Source organism: Patella vulgata, chromosome 5 (genome assembly GCF_932274485.2).
Source record: "Patella vulgata chromosome 5, xgPatVulg1.2, whole genome shotgun sequence".
NCBI classification, from domain to species: Eukaryota; Metazoa; Mollusca; class Gastropoda; family Patellidae; genus Patella; species Patella vulgata.
Window position 1 is genome coordinate 57,114,406 of NC_065883.2, and position 21,150 is coordinate 57,135,555.

General features: G+C 33.1%; 1 protein-coding gene across 1 annotated transcript; it reads left to right on the plus strand.

Moving 5' to 3' along the window:
* Nucleotides 1-557: 557 nt before the first annotated feature.
* On the plus strand, nucleotides 558-20,801 carry LOC126821422 (tax1-binding protein 1 homolog B). Its single transcript, XM_056101154.1, has 16 exons — nucleotides 558-688; nucleotides 1,965-2,293; nucleotides 2,463-2,689; nucleotides 3,262-3,471; nucleotides 6,240-6,383; nucleotides 7,193-7,381; nucleotides 9,472-9,609; nucleotides 10,705-10,833; nucleotides 11,408-11,578; nucleotides 12,009-12,150; nucleotides 12,435-12,512; nucleotides 13,051-13,319; nucleotides 16,233-16,298; nucleotides 17,006-17,333; nucleotides 18,191-18,278; nucleotides 18,921-20,801. The coding sequence occupies exons 2-16, from the start codon at nucleotides 1,987-1,989 to the stop codon at nucleotides 19,129-19,131; spliced, it is 2,697 nt and encodes an 898-aa protein (XP_055957129.1). The 5' UTR covers nucleotides 558-688; nucleotides 1,965-1,986; the 3' UTR covers nucleotides 19,132-20,801.
* Nucleotides 20,802-21,150: the final 349 nt, after the last annotated feature.

Sequence of the window (21,150 nt, forward strand, 5' to 3'; positions counted from 1 at the left end):
AAGCAACATGAATTGTTGGCGTATAATGAATGCAGGGAAGTAACTAGCTCAGAGCAACGAGGGGGGCGGGAATTGGGGGTGCTGTAATATTGACGGACAATGTATATCTATTTTATTTATGGTCGAAAATTGTTTCACAGGGGGTTAGGGTTAGCAGGGAGGGCTGTGCCCCCCCCCCCCCGCTCCCCCACCCTCCTAGTTACGGGCCTGAATGAATGGCGGGTCGTAGATGATTGCCATTCCTTTCTGTTACAAGTTGACCAAAGAGTTGTAGTCCGAAAGGGTTCAACAACGCACATTCTGTCAATAAGCATTAAAGGTAGACAACTCAAATTAAATTAAAAGCACACGCACGATAAATGCAGGCGTCTGATGACATGTCAAATCGAATGGTGCCTTATTGGGCTCCCGTGTATGCGTTTTATTGATCATGAAACGGTTTTCCACAACAACAAAAAAAAAATCAAAAAAAAAATCACGTTTTCTATTTCGTTTCAGTTTATTTCGTTTTATTAAATTGGCCCAAATTCTATATTTAGAACATTAGAAACCTATGACGTAGTAATATAAATAAACCAGGAAATAAACAAAATGGAGTCTCAACTACGTCTTTTTACTTTCGAAATTTAGAATAGAGGAAGCAGGGGCAACTAAAACAAGATACTCCTTATTGTACAAGATATCTAAGGTAATTAATCTGTGATATTAAAATATAGAACTAACATGTGACTAGCGAAAATACGCCTGACGTTATGGACAAGCAAATAAAACACAAAATGGCAACTGAATATTTGAGTTGTCAATTGACAATCCAAAATGGAAATTGTTTTCGGAAACACATCTGCCAGTGTCTACCTTATTAGTCTACATTTCTAAACTCAGTGCATTTTATTCTATGATTGTTAAAATAATGTCACATTTTTAAATGACATTTAAAAAAAAGAAGATAATATTTAATCGCGAACTGCCAGAAGATACAGTGTTGAGTGTACAGTCTATAAATAGATGCGAGTCAAAGTAGATAATTACATCACATACTATGACTTATTAACATATGATTTATACCTTGTTGGAGAAGTGATAAGAGGAACAAAATTACAGATTGACCAATTGTACATTAATTATTGTAAGTAAACACACAGTAGGTCCAGGCATTTTTAGAGACATGTGAAGCTCATTAAAAAAAAACACAAGTAGTGAAGTAGGACCTATAAAATTTGAATTAGTGAAATAATTTTGGTATGATAACAGAAGGTATATGTTATGTAGGCATATATGTACATTTATACCATTAAGCTTAGCAATATACCGTTATTCAAAAAATGTAAATGCATTTTAGAACAGTATATATCTACACCAGTATTTAATGAACTGTTCATTTTCACATATTCACCCGCTAGCCTGGAGGTCGTGGGTTCCCTCCTGGTGTTGGCCGAGAAATTTCACCAGAATTCTCCAGCATTCTCCAGCATGGTTTGCCCTTGTCAGTGGTGCAGAATGGAGGACCTGACAAAGACGGAGAAGGACAGCTGTCTAATCGTTTGGATGCCGATGGTATGAAAAACCAAGGTCCTGTGTACACATTGGAGTGCACATAAAAGATCCATGGACATTTGGAAATTTCCCTCATACCACACTATCTGGCATATGCCCATCTTCATTATCCAGTCGGAGCAGAACAGGCCTAGTAGGACGTTAAACTTCATTTCATTTCACATAATTGATGTACCACTACCAGTACATAAATTTGTATTTAATGTACCATGATGGATTTTATTTCATTAAATGCAGTGTCACATTGTTAAAATTTTTAAGATTTCGTCTACATGTAATTATATAGATTTTATTGATACATACTCGGGCATGACAATAATTACAGGCAGATTCGAGATGGATTTCAAGACAGGGTGTGGTGTGGTTTGCATCATCTGACATATAATGCTTTATGATTTTTTTTTTTTCAGTTTGTTTCAATACCTTTTCAATATGGAGAACAATAATTCAGAAGCAGTTGATACTAGTGATGCAGCCGTGGGGGCAAGCAACAGTAAAATGCAGAGGTCTGCCTATGCAGCAGTCATCTTTCTAAATGTTGCAGAGATGTATCCAGCAGACGCTCATGTGGAGTGTAAATACACATTAACTAATGACATCATACCATCTACACGAGATTGGATTGGTTTGTATAAAGTTGGATGGATGTCTGCTAATGACTATTATTATTATGAGTGGGCACCCAGTCCTAAAGATTACAAACCTCAAACAGAAGCACAGGCTGAAATATTGTTTCAAGGTACAGTACTAGGAAGATTGACTTCAGTAATCGTTATTTGAAATTTATTAATAATTTTGAACATTTCACGAAGATTCAAATACTAAATAGCCACTAATTTTTATCTTAATATCAAAATAGTGTGTTCAGTCAGATGATGAATTCTTTTATCATAAGTATTTTGTTTCAGCTCATAACTTGCCTGATGATGATGGAGAATTTTATCAGTTTTGCTATGTAGCAAGTAGTGGACAAATTCGAGGGGCCAGCACTCCGTTCCAGTTTAAAAGACCAAGTGCTAATGACTTCGTAGAAATCCATGATATTGAAAATGATATGATGATTGTGAAAGAAAAGAAATCTTACCTAGAAGAGAACCTAAAGGAAGCTTCACTTCAAAAGGCTGCCCTGATACAGGTACAGACATGGTTTAGCGATGACTTTTTGTTTGGTATTTGGTAAAAATTTACATTGTCCATCCAGATATTTATTAATGCTCATACATGTAGCTGGTCTTGTCCATTTTAAAAAAATCAGTTTTTATGTTAGATTATCAGTTCTATTGCCGTTAAAGGTTGACAGCTTATGATTTTCTCACTTGACATTCTTTTGACCCGATACGAAGCGTCTAGACTCACAAATGTTTAACAGTGGAAGGTGGGGCTTACTTTCAAATGCCATTATCAATCTCTTTATGTAAATGATCTATACCTACTGCTTTGATTTTGGTCCAAAAGTTTGAAAAAATTCCCATCACTCACATTATATATGTTATATCACTAAACATGAAAACAGACATTTTTCAAAGTACTATAATTACCGTACATACATGACATTGTATAGCCTTCAGTGTAATTCCAGTGGACAAGATGAATATCACGATGTTAATAGTTTTCCAATTTTATATAACTTCCCTCTGATTGCTGGTCTTATTGTGATTTGTATAATTAGAAGCCATCACTGATTATCTCTTTCTTTTTTTTTTGAAGGAAAAACAAGAGATCAACGAAGAACTTAAGGATTTAAAGAATAGTTTGAAAGCACTTGAAAAGCAACTCAATTATCAGAAATCCCTTAACAAAAAATTAACGACACAGTTAAGTGAAAAATGTGAAGAACTAGAAGTTAACAACCACAATACACATGAATTGATTCAACTAAATCAACAATTGGACAGTAACATAATGGAATTAACTCAGGTTAGATCTTGTCAGTTATCTTCTATAAAAAAATTAGCTATCAGATGAATAATCAGACTTAGTCATTTTATAGCATACCAGCTTGTTGCTGCACCACGAATGAAATAGTTACAGAAAAACAGCTTCAATGTTATAATCCTGTATGATTATAAGAAAGTGACCAAACTTTTGATTACTTTTGGTGACAGTGCAGTGTATTATCGCTGGCAATCTATAAAAGAGCACATAAGATCACCAGTCCAGATTTTCTGTACTTATAGCCACTGGTCACTATATACACTTTACGGCAAATTCACACCAATCTGATTAAAATTATTCAACATATTACCGTTTTAGTATCAGACACTCCAAAACACTTTTCAGTTTTTCAATTACAACCTTAATCCGGTTGATTAATATACACTATTAAGGTCTTATCACTATCCATAAATACCACCAGTTGACTAGTGTGTATTGACGGTTCATTTAACATGCTTACTGACTTAAACATACATTATGCAAGAGCTAAATCTGCCTATGGCAGGTCTTTCTTTATGCCTGAAATGTTTTCTAATTAATTAGACATTAATTAACTTATCCAGCCATAATCAACTCTCGAAGGCATCAAATTCCTCTGATATTAAATAGATTAGAACAGTTCAGCCATATTTTGATTTAAGCGAAAAATGGAGGAGCGAGACTTAGCTTCGAACAACCAGTACGGTGGTTGAAATTATTGCACACGTCTTGTCAAACCTTCAAAGGCTAATACCTTCGCTCGTAATATAGTAATTTGAATGAAATTTTCAAATTATTCATTTTACATTATCTATTTTAGAAGTATTATAGCAAGAATGGCTAGCTCTTTATCTAAATCTTACATAATGTATCTTTAAGCATTACACGATTATGATAATCTACGTGTAAGCTACAATTCAAAGCATTTTTAAGAGCTGACCTTTCATATCTTGAATTGTAATAGATTATATACTTGTGACTGGGATATGTTAGAGTGAATTTTAAAATGACACATCATCTTTGTGTTGTTGAGAGTTGTGAAAATTCCAGCAAAGTAAAGGTACATAATGTGCCATCGATTCTCTTCCGTCCAAAGTAACCAATATGAATCACCAACGATCTATATTACACCCAGCTATTAATTCAGAATGGAAAGAGTTCCAAGCCGATTACATTACCGGTGTCAGATTAAATGAGAAAGGTATAACGGTGTGAGGAAATGGTAGGACAGATACACCTGAACACAACGCTAAGTTTGTATTTGATCTACAATTAGTCCAGGTAAGTCTAATTCGTATTTATCACAATGCAAGTGCAAAAAAAAGGATATTACAAGGTTTATGTGAACCTATGTCTTTGATCTTGCTGACATACAAAAGATAATTACCTAATCAACGTTCTTAATCTCGCCAGCACTCCTAACATCGAGGTGTTAATAAAATTACGATCCTATGGTTTTGATTAATCAGAGATTACTGCCACGTGTACACTTGCACAGACACTTGCATTAATACCCAAATTAGTTGTAGGCCTACTGTTAATTCTAACGTAGTGATATGTTTTTCCTATTTCATTTTTTTTTACGATCTATTTAAGAGTAATGAAGTCAAATCCAGCATCACTCCTTACGATGACTCCAGGAATATGATATACAGTTGGCTAATCAAATCGGTAACTGAATCCACGAAAACCTGGTGAATATGCTGCCATTATTACAGTTTCCTCCAGGTTTGAAAACGAAATTGATGGCACTTGGAAAAGAAAAACACCGTGGGAGCATCAATCTCTGGATTCGAAGTATAACGAACTATCTCTATTATCTCTATTGGTGTGCTGTGACCTGTGACGAAGACGATTCGACACAGTTATTTTGTCAATCACATCCGGAAGTACCACCACAAAACCATCTCGTTTCATAAAAGCCGACAATTAATCATCTCTTGACTTCATAGATGTTCGAAGCACCGTCGATAACAATTTTACACCCATCTTGTTGTCTTCATAGAAAGCGAATTATTGTACAGGTTTACTGTTGGCATACTTCAATTTATTCTGATCTAAAGGACACAGGGAATATGGCTACAGCATCTGTCTTTGTTATGATATTATAAAATAAATTCTAAATTGCATCTTAAATTAAAATAAATTACAAAATAAATTATTCCATAGTCAATTGTTTTATTTAATTAGGGGATTAAGAAATCAGTCAGCCGTTAATGAATACACACTCAGGCTGTATATAGGTAATTAAGGTATAATAAACATTCTGAATGTGCATTCGGTCACTGTTACGTCATTGGCGCCTGAGGAGATTAAGAGTGTTTTCGATGATTGGCAAAGTCGTTTTTACGGGAGGTCTATATTTGCGACTTTTGAGTGAAGATGGCTGATTTAATTTTAATGAGATTGGTGTGAACTTGCCATAAAGTGCATATAGTAACCACTGGCTACAAGTACAGAAAATTTTGTATGGGGATTTAATGCACACTAATCAGATTTGTTATTGCTTAGTTGTCTTAATTGTTTATAATGATATTTGTTTAATGTTTTGTGATGTGATGTACAAAAATAGATGAATTTACCAATCATTAGTAACTTGTCGACTACTTCAGAAATTTGTCAGTTTTGCCTTCAAGGAAGTGTCAGTTGGCGCTATCTTATAGAAATGTCGAACTAAGCCCATTAGCATTGAAGTCATCATAGAAACATGTAGGATTTTATCAAATGTGTTACTCTTTCTGTTATATTTATTATGAATTTTTTTATTAAAGGAAAAGGCAACAGTTGATAAGAAGATTGATTTATTGACCACAGAAATCGTTGCAGTTAAAGATAGAATGAAAGTATTACAAAATGAGAAAGATGAATTAGAAGGTCAAAATAAACTGTTGAAAGAAGAAACTGATATGGTTAAGGTAGGTAGAGTTAGCTTATCTATATCTTTATCTTTGTTGATTCTGTTTCAATGGAACATTTTTTATTGGCAGAGCTTGAAGATTGAATATTTTGAAATAATGTCACATACAGGTTGAAAATTATACCATGGTACAGATTAAGTATGTGTTATTTGAACAAGCCAACAGTGAGGCAGATGTCCCCCGCCAAAATCCCCAAATAAACAGATGACACATATTGATAAATTGCACATTTATCAAACTGATTATCTATGCTTAAGATCTACTTACATTCCTAATTTCATGAAAATCGTACTAATATTCAAGAAGTTGTCATGTTGGTTTTTACTTGCGGGATGAGATGTCAATGGCGTAATATTCGAATTTCTAAAATTGGAAATAATAGATTTAAAGTAAATGTTTTAAGGTACTCAAAGAAAAAAGAATAGTAAAATAGATCAAAAAGTGACAAAGTGTTACAGGTATCAGTAAATTTCGGTGATTTTGGATACGTAAAACGTTTTGAAAATATATTGATTCCAAAGCCACCACCAATTCTTGGAAGGAGGCTAACCAAAAATGTATTAATTTCGGAAATAGGAGACGAATTCACGAAATGGCGGCCTTTTTCGATTATTTTGAAGTCGTTCATGTATTTACAAAGTAAATACATTTCTAGATAGCCTTGCTCATGGTCGAATTTTTGGTATTTGAATATTTCAAAATTTCGAATTTGACGTTTTTCGTACCGACAAAGTTGTTTGCCAGTGAAAAATTCAAATGGTCCATATGTAAGTAATGGTTTTGTACACCACTAAATGATTTTACAGAGTCATCTTACACTGTCTGAGGGAAAGGCTTCCAACTTAGCACGTGAGATTACAGTGATGCAGAAGAAACTAGAAGAGAAAGAGTGTTATATAGCAGCTTGTCAGATGGAAATAGCTACATTAAAGTCTGCTCTTCATCAACAAACCGTAAAAACAGAACAACAACATAATGTTATGGCCTCAAATGTTGTAAGTTTTAGTTTTCATTAATCTAGCCCCAAGCTCATAAAGCATTCTCAGACTAAATTAAGAATTTGCTCAAAATTGTTCGCTTTATTTTAAATAAAATATAGCTCTTTATAAAACTTTTGTTGTTTTAATGTATCAAATACACCAATAAGAAAATATGTGCAAAGATTGAAAGATATTTCTTGTAAACAGTAATTGAAAGTTGAGTAAATTCTTAACTGAAGTCTGAGAATGTTTTGTGAACTCGGGGACTGATGCTTTATGCCAAAATGGGTTAGATTTGGCTTGTACCTTGTTTTTTTGGGGGTTTTTGTAGAATTTATTTGAAAATTATGTAATATAAACCACTGATTCCATAATTGCTTCTCAAATCAACTTGTTATTTTAAGTTAAATATCTGTACTACTGCTAAATTTCTTACAGAAATGAACTCATAAAGTTGTATAATATTCCTTTTAAAAAACAAAATTTACAGTCTGTCTTTAAAAAAAATCCCAACAATTTATAAAATACACAGTGAGTGGTTTATGCCACTTTTTAAGCTTTCATATGTTATATGAAAGCTTAGTGTTTTTGTTAAGAATATTATTATTATTATTGTTTTGTTTTTCCTGCCAAGCTTATATCTCAGAATCTAACCATAGGGTCTTTCTGAATGGGTGATGGCTTTGGAATTGAATATATTTTTAAAACATTTTTTCCAATCCGAAATCACCGAATTTTACTGACGAAAACAATTGACCTACTTATCTGTAACTTTGTGACTGTTTGACCTATTTTACTCATTCTTTCTTCTTTGAGTGCCCTGAAAAAATTCATTAACAACTGCAATTTCCGATTTTCAAATATTCGTCACTGTGATTTCGTCCCGAATGTTGAGACCAATTTGACAACTTCTTTAATATTATCGCGATTTTTCTGAAATTTGGAAAGTAAGTACATCTGACAGATTCAACTTGAACGATGTCTTCAGTAATTTTCTAACTTAATCTCCCCTTGGAGAAATTAACGATCAAATTTTTCCAAAAAATCGGAAAAAAGTAGGTCAGATTGCCTTGAAATTTTTTTTTCTGTACTAGCTAAGACACTACTGATGCGTACACAAAATATGAAGTTTTTCGATTAAACCAGAAGTGCAACCCTCTTAAAACGTGAAAAGTACACATCTGATTTACAATATTTTACTTACAGACACGGGAATTACATTTCTGAATCCTTGAAGGAATGCCTATAAAATGTAGAGAGCAGAATTTTGATTTCGGTCAGTGGGTGGACGCCATTTTGACTTGAATATGAAAAATAGCGAAAAATTCACATTAACGGCTTGAAAATAAGCACAATAGATTGTGGTTTGGAGAATTCATCTCCTATTTCCGAAGTAAATACATTTCTGGATAGCCTGGCTCATGGTCAAATTTTTGGTATTTGAATATTTCAAAATTTACAAATTTGACCTAAATATTCAATCAGCTGAGGTCAATCCGATTCCAAAAATATAAGTTCCATTCAAAGTTATATCATTTAATTTTTCAATATTTTCCCGCCATTTTTTAGTTTTTTCCCCGCCGTTTTTCTGTCTCGTTTTTGAATGGCTTACAGCAATACAAGTCCCAGTTATTTCCCGTTATTTTTTTGCCCAGGTACAATGTTTCTCATTATATTTAGACTTCTGTTATAACTTCACAAGTTTTTAACCAATTTTTTTAATAATTACTTTTTTTGTTCTTTTTTCTTTTAAGATTTTTGATATAGTCCATTAGTCTCGGTTATTTTCTTTTATTTTTCAGATTATTTATTCGCGCGGGTAAAATGTTTCTCGCTATATTTAAGCTTATAACTTTGCGAGTCTTTGAGCGATTTTAATAATTATTTTTTATTGTTAAGATTCTTTATATATAACCCATGACAAGTGACAGGAAGTGACTGGGATTATGAAAGCTTTCATATCTGCCTGTAGTAGTAGTTCTTGGTGTTTAACGTCTGCTTCCACATATCTGCCTGGCAGATCTAGTTCTATTTATATCTGTGGTATAATGGCTCTACTATTTTTAGAATGTTACATGTGTACAAATATTAATGATATTTTTCAGGATACTGTAGAAAAACTACAAGAGAAATTGCGTAATACAGAAGATAAACTCGAAGCTGCTGTAAAAATAAAGGAAATTATGAGTAATGAGATGGGTGCCTACAGTATTGCTAATGATGATCTTAAAAAGGAGCTAGATGTAAGTTAAATACTTTTAGGATGCTCATATTTTAATGAAGTTGTAATCTAAGTTAAATACTCCACGGGTTTGTCTTATATAGGCTATGTTTACATGTAATATAGTCCTCGTGCACTTACTATTATAGGATGCTCATGCTGATGGGGTTGTAATCTAAGGTAACGAATACTTTTCTATAAAAAAACCAGCATTAAAGGCCTTGCTATGATTTTGGGAAAATTTAAGTATTTTGTTTAAAATTATTCATGGCAAAATGGTTAATAATTTTGTAAATGATATAAAATTAAAATCATTATTTCATTTTTGCTAAATATGTGTTTGGAATAATTAAAGGACTGGTTTTAAAAATTAAAAGTTTTGATTGAGCATAGCTGATCACCATAGGCATACGGGGAAATTTTTTACTGGGGGGGGTGGTGGTGGTGGTTGGTGCCCCAAAAATGTAGTTAGGTTCTTAGTATGTTACATAATAATCATAATATCTCTTTTGCGATGAATAAGTTCTTAATTTCTAAATCATCAATAAAAGAGAACTAAATTTTATTTACTTGTAATATACACAACTAAAAACAGTTGTTTATGTAACTGTAATTTGTGGCTTACTGTACTCCAAACAATAGAGGGTTCGAGTCTTAAGATTTCTATTTAATTGCCTAACTATAGACACTCTGAATTTAAATTCGCTGTTAAATTGGACGCATTCAAGAACACAATATGTTTTTATACAACTTTTACAAAGTACAATTGTGTGCCCAAATTTTCCCAGCATTTGGTGCCCAAAATGGGGGGGCGGCCGCCCCCCCCAGCTCGTACGCCAATGCTCATCACAAACTGGAAAAAAAGCTCTTAGTTATATTTAGTCTTAACTATGCAATTAGAAAAGCTTACATATTTTCCCACAAATGATAGACTTACACTGGCATACACGTAGAGATACAGGAATTTGGAAAAGAAAGGGGTTGGGATTCATTATAGAAAGTTACAAAGATCACTGTTTCCCTTTAGCTTCAGTTCAGATCTGCATTTTGTAAGCTAGGTTTTTGGTCCTTTACTGAGAACGATCTTGTTTATTTTCTCTATATCTGTTTACAACAGACATGTCATGGTGAGAACTTGGAATTAAAGAAAGATGTAGAAAGAATGGAAACTGAATTTGCCAAGGAAGCAGTTTTGTTGAGGACAGAAAATGAAAGTATGCAGGCTGACTTGAAAAAAGTAGTCACAGTAAGTTATTTTGATAGGTGGTTACACTTGACAAATGTTTGTCAAAACATCCACAGAAAACAAATGAAATGAAATGAAATGGGGTTCAACGTCCTACTGTTCTGCTCCGAACTGGGCTAATGAAGACGGGCATTCGCCATACAGTGTGCTATGAGGGAAATTTTGCCCAGACAGCGGCACTACGGCCTATTCTTATATCGAATTCCAACTGTCGATGGATCTTTTACGTGTACGCCAATGTGTACACGGGACCTCGGTTTTTCGTCCCATCCATACGACTAGACAGCTGTCCTTGTCAGGCCCTCTGTCCTGCATCACTGACAAGGGGGAACCACACCGGAAAATCTGGATGAACTTTCTCGGCCAATGCAGGGATCGAACACCCGCCCTCCAGGCTAGCGAGCCAGCATCTTACCCACTTAGCCACGTGATCCCCCACACAGAAAACAAAATTGCAGTGCAGCAGAGTCTGAGAATTTCACAAAATAAACTAATATTAAAAGTCTCATAAAAACAGTTTACTTATGGAACTGATTGTATAGAAGTGAAATTGTGAGATGTTTGTATGCTTTAGGAGAAAGAAGAATTACAGAAAGAGATGATTATTCTACAGGAAGAGAAGAAAACAAACTCAACTACAGCATCTATGTATGCTCTACAGCTAGCTAATAATTCTTTAACAGAGCGACATAAACTTATGGAAGTTGAATTGGAAAAGAAAGAAGCTAAAGCTAAAAGACTACAGGTTTGTGATGTATTTAAGAACCGGCTCCTATTCCACAAAGAATTTGTAAGACTTGCATACAACGCAACTAAGCATTTTACTATTCTGTGCTGGGTTTTCTCTCGGTCGTCCAGTTTCCTTCTATAGACCCCTACGTGCAAGCGAATTGTTGAAATAAAACTAAAATGTGTTAGTCCAGATGTGACCTAGTTTGTGTCAAGTGGATGTTAAACACCATTTCTCGCTCTCTGAATTGTCAAATTTTTAATTTTCAGTGGAATCTCTCTTGTAAACTATAAAGCGACAGTTGTGAAACCTTTTTTAAGCCAATAAAATTTAACAGTCAAAAGTGACCGATCTTAATTACTTTTATTTAAACTCTGTGGTTTTGTTAGGTGTGGTTTTAGAAAAGAATAAAACTGTATTAATACTGTATAATTGGTTATTTTAGAAAGAAACTACTTCCCTGGAAAACGAACTACGTAGAGAAATAGAAGATTTAAAAGAAAGAATCACCATGTGCTCTGATGCTTATAAACAACTTTATAAAGAAAACATCAAACTTCAGAAGAAATGTAAACATTGCAGATCTAGTAAGTTATAGGTCTTAACATGAATTTAGATCATTTTGAGAATAATATATCTCATTAGGGTCATTATTATTACATTGTTATCAGAACATATTTTGTGTAATAAATGTTAGCACTAAGAAGAACTAGAAGCCTATGAGATTTTAATTATTTCTGATAATTACTTGATGGGTTGTTACACATTGAAATAGGATTGTATATTGTCATAAACCCTGCCAGTCATCAACATTTGCCTGTGAACACTTTATGAAGAAAGGAAAAAATGCATGTGTTTGTGTCTATTACAGGAATAACAGGAGATAAGACAGAGAGGAGTGCAATAGAACCAGAACAGTTACAGAAAGCTTCAAGTGTGTCATCAGCAGGTTTGTTACTTATTGAAGTTTTTTAATTTTAAGTTTTCGTAAAAATTAATCATTTTGTATTGGTCGTTTATAGTTGTTCATTCCATGAGACACTAATGATGTGGTCTTGCACCTCTCAAAGGTCAAATGATTCTGTCTTTGTGATATAAGTAATAAAAGTTTTTTGTATCTACAACAAAAAGTGATATAAGAAGATGGGTAGTTCTAAATCTTATATTGGGGGGGGGGGGATGGCTGAATGGTTAGCACGTGTATGCTGTATCATAAAGTCTGTCTTGAGTCAACTGGCGTGGTTTCGATTCCCCGGTTGTACGTGACAAGGAGTAGGGTCGCCTGTCCAACCTCGTGGGTTTACTCCGGGTCCTCCGGTTTCCTGCCACTGCTAAAGACCCCTACGTGCAAGCGAATTATGGAAATAAAATTGAACCATATGTTAGTCCCGAAATGACCTAGTTTGTGTCGAGTGGACGTTAAACCCCACTTCTCTCTCTCTCTCTTAATTTTATATTAAATGATCATTTTGATTTCTGAATTACAGAGAGTGTGACATATATCATGACATCTCAGTACAATACAGATAATGAAAATAAGTCATCATCACCAGATGCAGATAGTAATGCTGGTGCAGACATAAAGGCTAAAATGGTGAAATTTAAGAAGATGTACCATGCAGAGCATTTTACGAATGAATGCCTACGACGTGAACATTTAGAAGAAATGAAGAAGAAAGATTCAGAAATACACACCCTGAAATCAACTATGAGATCACGAACAACAGAACTTGAACACAAACACATGTCTTGTACAGTAAGTAGTATTCTGTTTTGTTTTCTACCAGCATAATGTTAAAATTATATATCCTTGATTATCAGGATTCACCATTTCTTAAAAATGCATTATGTAAGATTTAGATAAAGAGCTGGACGTTCTTGTTATAATAGCTCAACAAAAGATAATGCAAAATGAATATTTAATTCAAATTACTTTATTCTGAATGAAGTTTTCACTGTTTGAAGTTTAGATCAGCATAGAATGTTTATTATTGTAACAACAGTCATGGGCCACCAGCTGCATGTTTGACACACCTGGTCTAGACAGTAGCTTCTAGGCTTATCATGTGAATAAATGTCCAAATAATAGTTTATATAACATTTGAGATTTAATGCACTAATTTGTTTCAGTCTTATGAAGACTTATTCTATAAATTTGACAAAGATGCATTGTTGGTGCTAAGAAATTTTATTATTCTGATAGAATTTACAATAGTGACAACAAATTCAAAGAGCTTTTCCGTATCTCCAATACATTATTAGATTACAACTATGGCATTACTTTACTACCCAAGTCTGACACTGATCATCAAAATCATGCTTACTTCATCCAATTCCTACACAGTTTTTAAAAGACTGTCTTCCATCATTAATTTGTGTTATCACAAATATTATAAATTCTTCAATCAGTGAAAATATTTTTCCAGACACCTTTAAGTCTACCATAATATTTCCACTCATCAAAAAGAAATTACTGGATCCAGAAATCAAGAAAATGTATCGGACTGTGTCAAACTTTCATATCCAAACTTCTGGAATGTGTCATCTCTAAACAGATCACATCTCATGTTGGTAAAAAAAAATATAATCTTTTGGAGCCCTTCAAAGTGCATCACAGCAGCGAAACAGCATTAGTGAGAGTCCACAATGATATTCTTACAGCGTTATAATCAAAACTGCATTCTTCTGATCCTATTAGACCTATCTAAACTGCTTTTGATACAATAGATCATCAGATTCTTATTAATCATATGAAAACAGGCTTTGGAATCACTGATGACGCTCTAAAAATAATCGAGTCTTACATCAGCAGGACACAACGAGTTGTTGTTATGGGCCAGGAATCTTACTCTGAATCGCAGCTGAAATTTGGAGTGCCTCAAGGATCTCTGCTTGGGCCGATATTGTTCAGTTTATATGCATCATCTCTTGATAATCTGGTTAGAAAACTTGGACTCAAATATCACCTCCATGCTGATGACACACAGTTATATATTTCGTTTAATCCCTCAAATCCTGGCAATCTCAATATATAAAATTAACATTGAACAGTGTATTGATAGCATTAAAATTTGGATGTCACAAAATTTCCTTAAATTAAATGATGACAAAACTAAATATTTAGTAATACACTCAAACTTCATTCTTTCTAAACTGGATGGCGATTTATCAGTTTGTGTAGGAGAGTCTACTATATCTCAGTCTTAAGTCTGCTAGAAACATTGAAGCATTGGAGCCATTTCGATTCACGTATGAATATGGAGTGGCAAATAAATAACATTTGTAAAACAGGTTATTTTCACCTGAGAAACATTGGTAAAGTCAAGAAATATATTTCAACAGATGCTACTAAGTTACTAATTCATCAAGCTTTAGTTATTTCTAGACTGGACAATTTTAACTCACTGCTTTCTGGTGTTCAAAAAAAGGCACTCGACAAACTTAGAAAATTCCCAAACTCTGCTGCTCGCCTTATAACTGGATTTTAGTCACTTGAATCACTTCAGACTTTTAAATCTAATCTAAAGACTTTTTTATTCACTAAAACAGTTTATTGAACTTTATTACTTACTTTATAACTTAATTTTTTATACGCCCACATTGAAATGTGGTCATATATTGTTGTCACCCCCAGTCGTCAGTCCGTTAGTCTGGCGACCACAACTGCTAAAGTTAATATCCGATTGACGTTAAATTTATACAAAGTGTTGAAGGTCATCAAACAAAGAACCCTATTGATTTTCAACAATTTCTGATAATTACTGCCAGAGTTATGGTCCTTGATCACTTTGAAAAATCTTGTGGAAGTTCTGGAGGCTAAAGTTAATATCTGATTGGCGTTAAATTTATATACAGTGTTTAAGGTCATCAGACAAAGAACTTGAAGAAGCTTATTGATTTTCAACGATTTCTGATAATTACTGCCAACGTTATGGCCCTTGATCCTATTGAAAAATCTTGTGGACGCTCTAGAGGCTAAATTTAATATCCGATTAATATCATCAGACGTAGAATCCTATTCATTCTCGATGATAACCGATAATTTTGTGGCGGCTTCCGGAAATTAATGAGGCCTTCTGATTTTTCCCGAATATGAATAGTTCTCTCCATTTTAAAAATTAACCAAAATGACATATGGTGGTGTTAGCCCCAGATATTATCTTTCATTTTCAGAGACCATGTAGAATAACATTTTCAACCTTTTGGCCACCATATTGGATTTTACAAAAAAACCTTCAAATTGATATTCAGCCACCATTATATGATTCCGATTTTTGAAAAAAAAAATTTGTTTTGAACCTACTCCAAATGGCAACAGTTGTTAGGGAGCCGATTTTTGAATTTTGATTTTGTTTACTTCTGGTTTCACTTTTAATTTTGTTCGACTTTTGATCTTCTATTAGGTGACCTAACCTTTCAGTAACCCTTGACCTTTGTATATATGATGACCCTTATGTCAGCTAACAGTTAATATCAAAAAGTTTGGTCTTGAAGTATAACTTTCAGTTTTATTAAGAGTTAAAAGTGACAGGTTTTTCCACTATAATAGGTATTGGATGTTACTATGCTCAATAATTCATATAACTTGACTGTTGATGTGACAAGACGTGAGTTGACGTACCGAAACATGTCAGTACTCCTTCAGAGTTCTATTTTTTATTATTTTTAGAGCTTTCTGGCGGAGAAAGATAAACAGATTGAAGAACTCAACCATACAATAAGAGATCTTAAAATGGTAATTAAAATAATTTTAGCATGGATAAAACCCCCCCAAAAAACAATAATTCCATTTTACTCATTGAATGTAGGATTATTTGATGGATTAGTTTATAATTATATGTAGTTTTTAATATCCTTCTTGTATTAAATATATTATTTATTATGTACATCGTATATCTATTTGTAATGGAGATTGTATGATACATATAATATATGTGTTATTGGGATTGTGTGATATATCGATATCAGTGGTTCCCAACCCTAGGTCGGTTGCGACCCCATTCAAGAAGCCATCATTTGGTCGCGACCCCTTGAAGAACAAAGTCTCCTTTTACTATGAAACATCATCATTAAATTACAGATGAAAATGTTGTAATGATAGACTGAAGAAAGACAATTGGCAATGTGACAAGAGGTGTATAGATCATAGCCTTTTTTCAAAAGTTTCAGAGTAGTCCACCACGACCCCACTAAAAGTGCTCCGCAACCCTGGTTGGGGTCATGACCCTCAATTGAGGTATGGAACCCTGGATCTATGTGTTATTGAGATTTTGTGATGTATCTGTGTTTTTGGGATTTTGTGATGTATCTATGTGTTATTAAGAATTAAGATTTTGTGATACATGTTTATCTATGTGTTATTGAGATTTTGTCATGTATCTATAATTAATGTGTCATTGAAATTTTGTCATGTATCTATAATGTTGTAAAATTATATTTCAGGAAAATTCATCATTGAGAATGTCAGATAATGGATCCGTTAATGATATGAAATACATGGCACAACCATGTCAGTTTGTTTATGGCAACCCGTATCTACAACAAAGAGAAACATTCAGATCAAGTAAAGATGGTCCAAAAAATCATCTTCCTCCCTTGATATATCCACACATACCTGTTCGACAAACACAACCTTGCTTTGTTCCACCTACAACACCTGATCCTCTGAGTGAAAGTGAAAGTACTGATGGTTTACCAGCCCCTATATCACCAACTGTATTACCTTCAGCTAAAGCGGCTGCTGTTAGAGCAGCTTGTTTCTCTAATATAGGTAGATATGGTTGACTCACAAAGGACTTTACCTTTCATTCAGTCCAACATCACTTGTAACATGTTTTATAAGATCGCCATCACAAAGCAGATAAATAAATTTCAATGCTTAATCCTCAACAGCATACCTCAATTATAGCAATTAAAATGGGACAATTTTTCGAAATTACTGTATTGCATCAATCTGATTAAAACACAGATCCTATTTCGTTTCATTTTTTATAGTTCAAAATTTCGTTTTACTTGTCTTTACTACACTTGGATCTGGAAGAGTTGTTATATAAACCGCAGTCTGGTTGATGTGAAGGATTAGCCAATGAAACGGTTTGTTGCAGCGAGTTCTTCACATGTAGTACACGGGACTGAGGGTATCCCACTAGAAACACCAAAGCTGATTGTTTAATCAAATGTCTGACATCATAGAGACAAAAGCCGCTCATATGACCCCTCACATGACCTTCCACTACAACTGGTCAGATCTTCATGTAGTATAAAGTATAAAAAATCGAAACAAAATATAGATCTGTATTTTAATCAGATTATGTATTGCATATGCATAACAATGATGTGGTCAGAATTGTCTTTAGGGGCTTTTGCTGGACAAATCCTTTACTCCTGATAATTTTAGTATTGTTTATTAATAAAATAGTTCTTTAATGTTCGGTCAAACCAATTTAAATTTAGTTCTTCAGGATCTTGATGAACAGCCTCACGGGGACAGTGGAGTTTTAAGATCTCCAACTTAAAATTTGAACCTAAGATGAACAGCCAAGTATTGTTAAAATTGTATCTTTTTCCAAGAAACAAAAATTCAGATATGTTATAATTTATGTAATTTATTTGTATTTGTTTGTCTAGATGATCAGACTGACATGAACTTTGTTGATGCAAGAAATTACTTCGATAAAACAGTTCCATCTGCTCCTTTTGATTTAGACGAAGATAAGTAAGTAGATAATAGAAAATGTGTGTTAATTTATAAATGATGGATCAGTGAATTGGATAATTGGATATGTCATCAAGGAGGATGAGTATCATCCCTCCATTGCACAGCATGTAAGAAGACTGTTTGCTTAAAATATATGTTAATTTTAATGGATTCATGAAATTAACATATATATTGTATAGCAAACATTTTTACCAACATATTCTAGTTGTGTTTAGTTAAAAGTTTAACACCATTTTTGAGTATCTGTCAAGTTTAGCCTGGTCATTCAGATTGGGACAAAACACTGAGGTCCGACCTTCTCAGTCAAAATTTGATGAAGAGTATCCATAGCATTGCATTTATGTCATAATGCAAAAAATTAACCATATGTTAAACGTCTGAGAGATTGTGTTGACAAAAAGTTAAACCGTTTCTTTTCTAAACTTGGCAGTTAAAACTTGATGAAGATTATCTAGAGCATTGCATGTATGTGATAATGTAAAAAATTAACCATATGTTAAATGACCGAAAGATTGTCTTAAACCATTTCCTTTCCAATCTTCCATATCACTATGAGCTATGACAATATTTAAATGCTCAAGATAATATGTAGGTTTTCACCTTAAGTATTATGTATAAAATTTATGTATTTATTTGTAGGTTTGTAGATGCTAAAGGCGTAGGCATGAAAATATGTCCAGGATGTAACATGAGTTTTTCTCCTGATATTTCTGATGCAGATTTCGAAGAGCATGTTTTGACTCACAGCGGTAGAATTTGCCCTGTATGTAATCATTTGGCTGATGAAAATACAACCGATAATGATTTCAATTATCATGTCAATGGATGTATCGACAAAGAAAATAATTAAAGAGATGATACATTTCCTGTAGGTTAGCCTACTTATTCATTCAATTTATCCTTCTTTTTTTTTCTTTATTTTACTTCTTTGTGTTTTTTAATTTTTGTCCTTAATTCTACGCTTTTTTTCAATTTTGGTTTTTCTATTACTTATGTATATGGTAGAGAAAGAATATTTGACATGATTACAGATTATTTAATAGGGTGTTTCATGGGTACAATGTAGTTTTGTAGTTCCTATTATATACTATACCATACTGTGTATTAATGTAATATTTAATTCTATATACTGATGGGACAATGGGACATGAAAAGATAGAATTATAGTAAGACTGTAAAGGGTGAGGTTAATGGAAAGTGATAATCATTTCATTTCATTTCATTTCAAATAAATAAATGGACATGCAGTTTTATTTAAACTGATCTAAATTTAATAGATATTTTTCCTGTTTATTCAACGGTAACTAATTGGCAATTTCTTTTCATCAAACTATAGAGTTTAAGGGATAATAACTTTAAAATTCTGTAATGTTGTTTGCTGTGGTGTGTGTACATGTATATAAAGATAAGTGTTTGTATATCTAGGGCGTTAATATATTAATGCCATATATACTAAATAGAGTGGCTGGTTATTTCGAGAAAATTTAAAAAGAACATATGAATATGATAGCTTACAATATAAATTATTTTTGATTATTGACAGCTATGGTTTACATATAGGTAGAATGTAAATGAAGTATATTTCTGTGATAATAATACACATTTAGTAATCATTAGCTCATAAATTTGTATTTTACATATATATATCAATTAGTGCTACATATAACTCCTTTAATAGAGTAATTATGAATACTAAATTAAGATGATGAAACAATATTTTGTTGCTTGTTGTGATTGTGTTAGGAAGATTTGGACTGATATATTATATCTTACATAAATGATTAGTCCATGATTATTTATAGATACATGTATTCCTAAATTTCATATAATTTACATGTATATGATGTTTCGCTTTTTGAAGGTTTAGAGATACATTAAATATTTATGGAACTTTATTTTAGATTTATTGCACTAAAATTTTGTTTTATCACCAAATGAATATTCTTAAGGATAATGTACATTCTATTATTGTTTTTCTATAATATATATCATACAGTGGTGGTGTGCCCCCTCACCCAACCTATCGAATGAACTTGCAAAAGTCAAAAATTATTGTATGTACTTTTGATTCTATGTTAGTCTGTCCAAACTTCACAAGCCAAATTTCCAATTTTCAGGTTTATGCTTTAGAGTCCTTTCAAAGTCTTGCATGGAATTCAGTGTTGAGAGTTAATAGCCTTGAGTATCTGATTTAGAGGGATTGATGATTACAACTCTTAATAATGCTCAGTTATTAAGGATGTCTGTTGATTATATTCTTTATCAATGACATACTTCATATCATGTATTTCAATGGGAACGCTTGAAAATTTTCTGAGGGATGCCCTGATCTCCCCGATCCCCACACTGAAAATCCTGCTGCCACCACTGATCAGATAACTTTCATGTTATGGTTCTACATTATATATACTTTACTTTACAATTATGGACATGAATATATTATGTGAAAATAATTATCTGTTTTTGTCATGAACATTATTTGCAATCACATGATGTCTAAATAAAGTTTGATCAACTTAATACTTTTTTTTTAGTTTCATTTTATTTACTTAAAGGAGCTAAACCCTTAACTCAAGGTTATTCATACCATTTGAAATTAAAAACACAAACTAGATTCAGTATTGGTTCACTTCGATCAATATTGATGCTGTTATCTTACTATGAAAATATCGGATCCTGATATCCAATATTTAAGACAGAATCAACAATTTAAAATCAGTACACGAGTTGTGTATTCTACGGGCTTGAGCGAAATTGTAATGAGCAAAGAAAAACATGTCTCACAAGATAAAGCAGAAGTAGGCCCAATTAAAAATGGCTGATGCACAAACAACAAAATAAATTTTATACGCCCACTTTTTCATGTGGA